An 11,163-nucleotide genomic window follows, 5' to 3' on the forward strand; every position below is an offset into this window, starting at 1 on the left:
GTACTCACCAGTGCCAAGGTGTTTTTGTTGTTTTTTTGTTTTTTTCATGTCGCCATAGATCTTGTTAAAATCCTTAAGATTGAGCCGTACAAAGTCTGTTTACATCCGCGACATCTCAACGTATCTCCCAGTGAAAATCACGTGTCAAACGGGGCATCCATGTTGTAGTTAGAGCGGATTACGTTAAACAGTGAAATGCGAGGAGAAAAAACTACAGGAAGAGAATTGAGTTTCAGTTTCGTCTGTAGAATGGGAGCGGACGTGATCGTCAAAACCGGATCCCAAATAATTCCGTTTCCGGTCATCAAACCGGAAACGGAAGTGGATCAAAAAAATTCCGAAAGTGAACCCGGACATTTATAGCGCGAAAAGACCGTGGACCGTAGGGCTACGGTCTCGGTGCTTAACAGTTGGATTTAACGGACCGTAGGACTACGTTCTTGGCGGTTAATGTGTTAAAGTGACAATTTAAGGACTTTTAATACCTAATACCGAAAAATAAAATAAATGAAATGAGTAAAGACCATTACTGCATCAAAAGTAACAAACTATACTATAAAAACTGGTCAAACATTGGCCAAATTGTCAAATAATATAAGAAAGAGGCAAAAAAAACACAATATTTATCTGTGGAACTGAGTCAAACTAAATGTAATGCCTCAACTCCCACATTCCACATGCTTGTCAGGATGGGGGTCCCCAGTTCAAATATGATTATTTTGGGGGGTTCTCAGTTCAAATATGATTATTTTCGGGGGTCGCGGCCTGAAAAGGTTGAGAACCAGTGATGTAACCAGTCACTGTTTTATGTAACTTGTCACTGTCAGTAAACACACTAAACATGCTCATCTTTTGTCCCGTAGGATGACTACTTTGTGACCCCAGACCAGATTTGGGTGCCCCTGCGCTGGATTGCCCCAGAACTAATTGATGATGTCCATGGGAACCTCCTGATAGTTGACCAAACCAAGACCAGCAATGTATGGTGAGCTTCTCATGACATCACCACTACTATAAACTGATCCAGGATCACAGTACTACAAACTGATCCAGAGACATTCAGGATCACAGTATTACAAAGTGATCCAGATGCACAGATACTTACAAATTACGGTAACATTCTTGATCACAGAAATTGGTCAGGACTCAATGACGCAACTCTTTTGTGGATAATTAAGCATTCCACTGCAAAGAAGAGCTAGCCTTTGCATGAATTTTATTGATTATAGTACTATATATGGATTTTTGTTTTTACAAGGTTGAAAAAAGTAATCAAAAAAAATCAGCAAATAAAACACATGAATATATATTCTTCATGTTGTATAACCACTAAAGCCTGTATGACAAATAGGGCAGACACGTTGTGAGTTGTGAGCAGACACGTTGTAGAGTGGCTATTTTCACTATTTTAAAAATGTTTTACACCCAACAGCAACGATATGCTATTATTTGAGAAAAAAATCTAACTTCTTTTTCATTTTATTTATTTTTTAATCTTTTGAGAATGTTCCCAAAATAGGATGCCAGGATTAATGTGGTCAATGTGGTGTTTTCCAGGGCTTTGGGGGTGACTATGTGGGAGCTGTTTGAGCTGGGCGGTCAGCCCTACAGACACTACTCTGACAGACAGGTGCTCACATACGCTGTGAAAGAACAGCAGCTCAAACTGCCCAAACCGCAGCTGAAAATCCCCCTGAGTGAACGCTGGTAAGACACATAACGCACGCGCACACACACACACACACACACACACACACACACACACACACACACACACACACACACACACACACACACACACACGCACACACACACACACACACAGTGTTATTTCCATGCCTCATTATAGACAGTACAGATGATTAATAGACATAATCCTCTCAACTGACCAATCAATGCCAGCACATTAAATAATAGCCAGCCTGTCCTGCTTTCAAAATCAATATCTTTTTATGCTTGTGCATCAAGCCACTGTGGTAATATTTCCTCTTCACTAGAAATAAAACAGATGATCGATATTCCTAATGTTCTTTATGTTCACTTTGACATCATCCATATTAGACATTTTGTCTTTCTGTTAGTCCAGGTAAAAAAAAAATCATAAAAGCATGAAACTCGTTACACCTGTACAGTTTAGGGCCCTGAACATTTTCCGAAATGGTGCTGTCCACTATGTTTTTATGGTCAAGGATTACAATTATACACACAACATACAATATCATAAACCATTCAGGTGAATCGTTGATTCACCTGAATCTGAGAAGATGCAGAATGACATTTCAGGATTTCAAGCATCATGTAAATCTTTAATTTACAATCACTCTTTGAGGCGACGCAGTCTGATCATGATTCTTTGATATTCTCATTTACCTGAGGAAGAGTTGCTTCTGTTTTTCAGTCAAAGTCAAAGTATCAATACTGCAATGTAGAAATACTCTGTTACAAGTAAAAGTCCGGAATAAAAAAATTACTTGAGTAAAAGTACAAAAGTATTGTCATCAAAATGTACTTAAGGTGCCAAAAGTAAAAGTGCTCATAATGCAGAATGTCCCATTTCACAAGTTATCATTAAGTCAAAAATATATAAAAAGTTGCATTGCGACGTTGTGAGCTTGTAGATCGGCTATTTTCAAATAGCCAAAGTTTAAATAGGGCTGGAGTGGTTAATATATGAAGTACAATATTTCACAGAGCATGACCTGATGTTAACTTTCTTTCACCCATACTTGAGCTGTTGATGAAGCTGATACATAATTTATTTCACAGTACTTTATATCGCCATATTGGTAGTTTAATTAACAGGTTAGTGTCTACAGTATATCACATCTAAATGTAAAACAAATATGGTGCTTACTTAAATAAACCATGTGTATTTGTTTTCCCTGTTCAATCTGCCTGCCTTTAAATAAATTCACCTGTGAGTAACAATACGTTCCGTATTTCTTTTCCCTCCTCTGTGCCTGGCTTTTCTCTGTTCGCTCTCATCTCCGCCCAGGTATGAGGTGATGCAGTTCTGCTGGCTGCAGCCGGAGCTGAGACCCTGCACCGAGGAGGTGCACCTCCTGGTGACCTACCTGTGTGCCAAAGGCTCCAGCGAGGCGGAGGAGGACTTTGAGCAGCGCTGGAACGCCCTCAGACCCAACCTGCTCGGCAGCGCCTCTCACGCGGCCGCGTCCACGGCCCCGCCCCTGACCCCCAGCCCTGGCCTCGCCCCCGCCCCACCGGGCACGACCCAGACGCAGGCGGCGGAGCTGGCCTCCTCCGCCACCTCCTCGTCGTTCCCCCTCCTGGAACACTTCTCCGACAGCTTCCACTCCGACACCGGAGACGACCTGCTGACCGTCACGGAGAGCATCCACGGCCTCAACTTTGAGTACAAGTGGGAGCAGGCCAGAGCCGAGCAACCGTACTGCTCCTCCTCCACCAGTGGACCGCTGGGCCAGGGAAACCCCCACTACCAGGACATCTACTACCCCATGAAAGGAGGCACCTCGGGGGGCTGCAAGTCTGATAGCTTGGCCTCCGCCGTCTCCCCTTCCTATTACGAGCCCGATCACCCAGGGGTGGTCCCGGTGCTGAGTGCCCACAGTCCCTCGGTCAGCAGTGAATACTACATTCGCATCGAGGAGCCAGTAGAGTGTAACATCGACTTGGATGACAGCGCAATGATCGATTACAGCCCCGGACAGGAGGCCAGCAACAGCAGGCTGTCCTCTTCGAGTCGGACCAGTTTGCCTGCGGCCCAGCCCAATGCTTACTGGTCAGCGGCCAATAATGGCAAACACACTGCCTATGACTCGGACGCAAGCCCCACTGTCTCCCTAACGATGGAGCCGTTGCTTGGACAGTCCAGCACCAGCCCTGTACAGCTACGCCATTCCCATACCGGCCTCTCTCTTAGCCACAAAGATAGCATTTACTGTGAGCCGCTGCCCGCCAACACGACGGGCAGCCAATCCTCTGTAGCTAAAGAAGAAACAACAGCAGAGTCCCAAAAGAGCCTTCTTTATCCACCGGGGAGATTGGATAACCCACGGGGCGTGTCACAAGCAATAAGCAGCCCCAGCTTAGGATTCTGCGATCCCTACCTAGAATCGAACAAGGGAACCACGGCAAGGAGCACAGTTAGCGAAGCCTACTATGACATGATGGGTCCTTTCAAGAAGCCTCTACCTATTGCTAACCATATTAGCATTGATGTAGAGACAGGGGATGGCCTGGTGGTAGGCCGGGGGAGGGTTGGGAACTCCGAGGATGATGGGGACCTCTTCTCTGAGGGCGAAGCCACCAACTGGACATCCAACCATTCAGCTAACAACAACAGCCTGAGCCTTGATGGCAGGCAGACCGGCAGTGGGCTGGACAGCTATCTGGACCTTAACTACACCGCACCCTCCACAAATGTGATAGATCTGAGGCCTGTGACCAAGGCCAACGTGAGCACCTTCAACAACTCAAGGTCTTTTGGCTACTTGGAGGCCACAGGCAATGAAATGAAAGAGTTAGGCACATACATCCAAGTGTGTCACCAAGAAAAAGAGGAAACTGTCTCTCAAGTGGACACGCCCATCTCAAGTATTGATTATCTTTCTCGCTCCAACTTGAAAGCAGTGGACAAACGAGAGGGGGACAGTAAAAAGCCATCTATACTCACCGGAGAGCGACTGCACTCTGAGCCTCAAATGATACCCGAGGTCGGCTATATCAAATCTCCATCCTCTTACATGGAGGCTCACACAGAGCAAATACGAATTTTGTCGGATCAGCAGAGAGCAAATATCTGGGACGTTCCGTCAATCATGAAAGACGCAAAGGTCACTGTGGGGGTCCCGGGAGGCGTGGGGGGTACGTGGCAGAGCCATCCCGAGATGTCCGAGTCAAGCAGAGGGTTTGACAGTGGTGTGGGTGTCAGACACTCGGGCGCCAGCCTCATTGACATGGGTGACTGCAGTGACGACGACGACATCACAGATATTACATCGGGCATTTTTGCTGACTTCAACCTGGACTACGCTGAGGTGGAGGATGAGGATCTCAGCCCATTGAAGAACCCTGTGGGAACTCCCGACTCTGAAGACACCCTTGACCTGTCCTGCTCAGCTACCAGCCCCTGTGACCAGGCTTTAAGCCCAGACGCCTTCAACACCCCCATCCTGCCAAAATCCCTGGACAGCGGCTATGACACGGAGAACAATGAGTCTCCAGAGTTCATCTTCAGGGAGCTCGGAGATGCCCATGGTGATGAGGGGAGCCCTGGGCTGGGTGGGGAACCTGAACTGGTCCTGCAGGTGGATCTGAATCAAGGGTTCTCCGTTTGCACCTCCTCTGGCAGCAAGGAGCTACAACTGAAAGGCCTGAGTAACAAGAACCCATACAGGGACTCAGCCTACTTCTCTGACTACGATGCTGAGAATGACAGGAGCCCTCGAGACGTAGGCACCAACTTTTTTTCTGGTCCTGGTGATGGCTTACATCCTGGCAAACTGAGTTTGACCATAGAAGATGATGTTATCAAACCGCAGGTTGACACTGAAAGACATTTGACTAATCTGAGGCGAAACAAAAGCTGTCTCATGGTGAACTTTGAACGGGGCAGTCCCGGCTCACCGGCCTCCCACACGCCTGGGCTGTCCATGCTGTCGCCGTTCCCACCGGAGATGGGGGGCTGCCTGACCAAGGAGGCCGCCCCTGCTGAGGATAACCTGGGGTTGGAAACGGAGCAGACCGTAGAGGACCCCTCAGAGTGTAACTCCTCCATTGTCTCTGAGCCCTCCTCCATGGTCCAGGAGGGGTCGTCGAATCACGACCAACCGAACAGAGGCTCCGAGGACTATTCCCCTGTTCAGTCCCTGACCTCAGAATCGACCGTAACCGACTCCGGAGAAGAGGGCTCCAAAGACAACGAGAACGAGGAGGAATTGACGGAAGAAGAGGAGACGCTGGAGTTCAACCACATATCGGAGGAGGACGCAGGGGACCAAAGCGTGACAATAGATGCAGACGATTTCGAGGACATTGACGCGGAGGAGTGCGACTCACAGGACAGCATATGCGAGGATTCCAACGGTGATTCCAACGGTGAATCCAACGGCCCGACCGACCTCTCCTCGTCCTCCTCGTTCCTGGAGCTGTGCGGGGAGGACGTCCGCGCCCCGCTGGAGGAGGCCGAGGAAGAGGACGACTCGGACGACAGCGAGTCGGACGAAGAGCTGCGAACCTACAACATCCAGGAGGAAGAGAGCGAGGAGAGCGAGGCAGAGTCTCCCATAGTGCCGGTGGTGGTGAGCGACTGCAGCCGGGCGCAGCACCTCCGCAGCCTCCTGAGGATGCCCACGCTGCTCACCGAGTCCTTCTGTGACGAGCTGGAGCGGAAGAAGAAGGCGGTGTCCTTCTTTGATGATGTCACCGTGTTCCTCTTTGACCAGGTCTGTATTTCAATCTGTCAAATTGTACATTATGAACGCAATAAATTAAGATTACAACGTTTTTAAGGGATGTTTTTTGACTGACTTTCAGGAGAGCCCCACAGGAGTGCTGTCTGACTACATCCTGTCTGGAGGAGCAGCAGAGCCCAATGAGGAGGAAGCTCCAGAGGAGTTGGAAACCGGCAACATCCAGCCACAACCAAACCCTGAAGTTGACACTCGACCCCAAGCGACATTCTCTGATGACATAGACGGGAACAACTCAGAAGAAGGTGCTATTATCAAGGGTGTTCGGAACTCTACTGTATGAAAATAGAACATTTACTGTATAAACTATTTTTTGAGGCTTTTCTGCCGTTATTTGAATAGTCTAGAGCATGGGTCTTCAACAGGGGGTCCTCGGAGTTACTACAGGGGGGCCGCCAAATCTGGGGGGGTCCTGATTCATCTCTCACTCAGCTAAGGGGTCCTTGGCCTGAAATACATTGAAGTCCTCTGGTCTAGAGAAGAGTGACAGGAAACGGGGAGAAAGAGATGGGGAGTGACACGCAGCAAAGGTCGTCGGGCTTGGGGATCGAACCCGCGACTCGCTGTCAGGCTGCGCCTTAACCCATTAAAACCGGGAATGCATTTGTGTAACCACTTAAACCATTATTTTATACTTTGGCTTTTCAAAAATAGCAGATCTACAAGCTCATAGCGTGGCACGCTATGAGCTTGTAGATCTGCTATTTTTTTTTTTTTTTTTTTAACATTTGTTCAAATCTATTTTTAAAGCAAACATTTTTAACTCAAATCTTTGCTTCTGGGGGGGTCCCTGGAACAAAACATTTTCAGATGAGGGTCGGCGGCCAAATACATATGATTTATAGGTCCTTGACATGAAAAAGTTTGAGAACCACTGATATAGCAACATAGGTTTTTCAGAAAACTGTTTTTCTGAAGAAAAAAAACATTTATAAACTCTCAGAGTTAAATTACGGATTTTACTGTGTAAATTGGCAACCTGGATGGGTTTCAGTAACTGTGACCGTGTGCTTGTGTGCTTATGTATTCAGGAGGTTATGAGTGGGAAGATGACCTTCCGTTGATGTCCAACCCATCCAACCCTGCTACTGTCCCAGAGCCCTCGCCTCCCCCATGTCCCCCCAGGAGTCCCGAGACTTGCAAAACGGTGGCCGTGTCATACAACCGCTTCAGTGTCTCTCGATTCTCCATCACACAAGTTTCTGACCCCAACATGGGCTCAGGTGCAGGTCTGTATCTTCTACAAAGAGTTATCCTCACTTTGTAAACACAGTATTGAAGCTAGGAAAGCAGATCGTTATAGAGTGGAAAATCTTCAAAGCATCAAGGCTTCAATAAACCAACAAGGCTTCAATAAACCAACATCTAATACTCTTCTATTCTGTGATCTTGTCATGGATTTCCGTTACGGAATTCTTAAAATGTCTTGGACTCTGTTAAGATGAAACTCAAACAACAGAGACAAAAAAACAAGGCAAAGACACCGATTGGTTTTTAGCTCATGAATGGATCTTTAAATTTGCTGCAGCAAATGAAGGCAGACTTAGACATTGGGATCAAATGGCCCTCGAGTGGTTCCTTGTCTTAAACTTCTCTATCAGTTCATCAGCTTAAATACACAGACATTCGTATACCTGGTATTCCAAACTTATAAGTTGACATTTAGATGAGAATCATAGATCTCCTTGTATAACTATCTAGTCTCCACACTGTCTGACTGTCCAGCAAAAGATGACCTGCTAGGGGTTAAAGGCCAAATACAGGGCTATTTCCAGAACAAGACTACAGGAACATAGTACTGGTTACTTTTGAACATAGTTATTACAATGATAACTCTATGATACTAATAATTGCTATCACATTCTTTCTCCTGTTGTTCCACAGGCAACAGTGAAGATGGAGAGAGGGAGTGAGAGAGAGAGAGAGAGTGCCATTGCTCTGACTGGATGAGGATGATCGCAGGTCCTCGCAAACAGAACCGCAGCTCTCTACAGTCATATTATATCTAGATGTTTTACAGAGTTTTATTTTTATCGACCTTGGGGGTCATCTGACCTCGGTGACCCTTTATGAGACAGTGCCTCATATCTTAGTGAAACACACTCGACGATTTGTGCACTTTTGCTCTTATTTTAATTTCTTAGGGAAAGCACGATAGCTGCAGGGATGACAGAGTCGAATGAAGACGACCGCGAAGTGAAGGTGAAACGAAATCATGTTGTGATGAATTAAAAGATACCAATATATTAAAGTTCTAACATACAATACAGAACAACTGTAACTTATTTGCACAATTCAGCATTAGTGTCCATTAGCAACTTAACAGCTCATAGTTTAGTGAAACGAAACGAGAAAAGAAAAAAAAGAGTCAAGTGACTGGTTTTCATTGCTGCTCTTCTCATTGGCTGCCTTGGTCCATTTGCTTTCTCATCGATCAGATCCTCTTATAAAGACTGTTACAACTATTGTAACAGTAGATACGCCTGATTTATACATAGTTGCGCGCTGGTGTCGCACGTCGACAATAGCCAAACGACAAGCTCACAGCGCGTTGCACCGCGACACGCAAGCTTGTAGATTTGCTATTTGCGCACGTGACACCGGCACGGAACGAAGTATAGCGGGGATTTTAGTACATTAGGATGCTGCTGTGGATATCCAAAGACAACACCCACACCCCATTCAATAATAGCAGCGGGTGGTGTTGTGTTGGCAAGTGGGAGGGGGGGTTATAATGTACAGTGCCCCTGAACCTGTTTTTACACCCTGCCAAAGCCTACATGTTTAGGGGAGGCCTCACGTGTAACGAACGACACAGCAAAATCCAGTGTTCATTTAAAAATTGAAGTAATTATAAATAAGACTATCTCTCTGGATTTTGCTGCGTATACAGAGATTTCTTTCAGAGAGAACATTCAGGGTTCCATATGTTCTGTTATGATGATTAGACACATACATCCTTTAGCTACACCTCACTGTTTGGTCAGTGATGACTTATACGTTTGTATGCGTCTACAGTATAAAGCACTTTGTGTGGTCAAACCCCCAGACTATATTATGTACAATTGATGGCTCTGTTGCTGTGCATCTTCCCATCCTGGAATGAAACGAGTGGACTCACGACGATCCCTATATTTATGTTTGCCGTGTCAGCTACAGTACAGGTTACACTTTGTTTGGTAGCATAAACTAGCTTTGCTCATGTTACATTTGATCTGCAAGAGGATGACGGTAAAGGGACAGAGAGATGTTGAGTATCGGTGACATCGGGAGAGAACGCTCTTCTCTCCGCTGAGCTCACGTTTTAGTGCGAAATTGCCTTTGAACACAATTCAGCAGTGACATGGCAATATATATCAGCCATAAACGGTGAATGTCACTTACATCTTTATGTATCCTTTAAGTCTACCTACAGTACACGGTCCAATTACATGATGTATTCTATTACACGTATGCTGAATGCCTAGGTTTGGGGTGTACAAAATCAAAACGAAAAGAGGTACTTAGGACTTCTCTCTCATATACTGTATGAATGTTATCTACATGTAGTAGTTAGACTTGAATTTTACTACTGCTGTATTGACGGCTCCCTCCCCTTCTCTGTTCTTCTGTAGCTCAAAGTGCCAATTCTGTTTCTTCTTAAGGTTAACGTATACTTTGTCCAACGGCCGTGTCCTGTGACAAAGACAACACGCTTTCAACAATCCTTTTTACAGTTGTAAACGCGTCACTTTTGTCACGCGACACGGTCGTTTGACGAAGCATAAGTTATCCTTTTAGCTTGCCTTTCAAGTTGTTCAAGAAGAGAACACATTACTTGTATTTTTGTATGACTATATATATATTAAAAACACAATCTACCAACAATAGAGGATGTTCATCTCTCAAATTTGCCAAAGAGATAGCCTATTACGAAGCCCCATTGGTTAACATGGAAGACACTTGTTGAGAAGGTGAGGAGGGTTGCTCCGTGCACCAGTAGTAACATCATTGCTGTGTTTCCATTTTCCCCTCACAGTCATGGCTGTTGTAGTATCCCAAACATAAATTCAAATACATTTTTCCTTCTTGTGTCTCTGACTTATTGTGTCTTGTTTAAATGTGAGAGATGTTACACACATTCAAAAGCCTGGTATATGATAAAATAATGATATGGGTCATTCCTATTATTCACTATTCAATGCTATTTGTGCTGGATGATATGACTTCACCTGTCGATAATTAAGTGTGATTGCCTGTGAATTTGAACTACAGTATCTCTCTCTCTAATGGTTGTCAAATATATGCTGTACTACTCTACAACCATGCAGAACAGTTATGTAACATTTTGTATCAAATATGTCATAATAATCATTGACATAATGAGACAGATAGGTAACGGGAGAGGACGTAAACAAACATACAGTATTTTATTATTTGATATAATGGCATATGATAAATCTCTCCCTGGCTGTGAAGGTCTCTCGCCCCATCATTCAGTTCTTTTTTTTTTATAGCGCAGCAACGACTAGGGTGAGAGACATAGACAAACTTAAGTATATAACGACTTCTGTGAGAAAAAGAATGAAAGAGAAAGAAGGGATAGGTTTTCATTTCAGTTTCATTATTTCAATTTTGAAATATAACATCCAAAACAATAATTGAAGTATTTTAGACATGACTCCTTGTGACATAGATTATGAAAACAAATATTTCAGTGTTTAAGTTGTGT

General features: G+C 45.1%; 1 protein-coding gene across 2 annotated transcripts in view; it reads left to right on the forward strand.

Moving 5' to 3' along the window:
* LOC308098158 (serine/threonine-protein kinase LMTK1-like) overlaps positions 1-8,717 on the forward strand; it is a 44,845-nt gene extending 36,128 nt beyond the window's left edge. For both annotated transcript variants that reach the window (XM_080446400.1, XM_080446401.1), the window contains 6 exons: positions 864-985; positions 1,558-1,707; positions 2,996-6,425; positions 6,517-6,697; positions 7,484-7,681; positions 8,337-8,717. In XM_080446400.1, the coding sequence (XP_080302526.1) occupies positions 864-985; positions 1,558-1,707; positions 2,996-6,425; positions 6,517-6,697; positions 7,484-7,681; positions 8,337-8,365 (4,110 nt within the window). In that variant the 3' untranslated portion in view covers positions 8,366-8,717. The remainder of the gene's footprint in view (positions 1-863; positions 986-1,557; positions 1,708-2,995; positions 6,426-6,516; positions 6,698-7,483; positions 7,682-8,336) is intronic.
* Positions 8,718-11,163: the final 2,446 nt, after the last annotated feature.

The sequence above is a fragment of the Gymnoscopelus braueri genome (genome assembly GCF_963280865.1).
Source record: "Gymnoscopelus braueri genome assembly, chromosome: 13".
NCBI classification, from domain to species: domain Eukaryota; kingdom Metazoa; phylum Chordata; class Actinopteri; order Myctophiformes; family Myctophidae; genus Gymnoscopelus; species Gymnoscopelus braueri.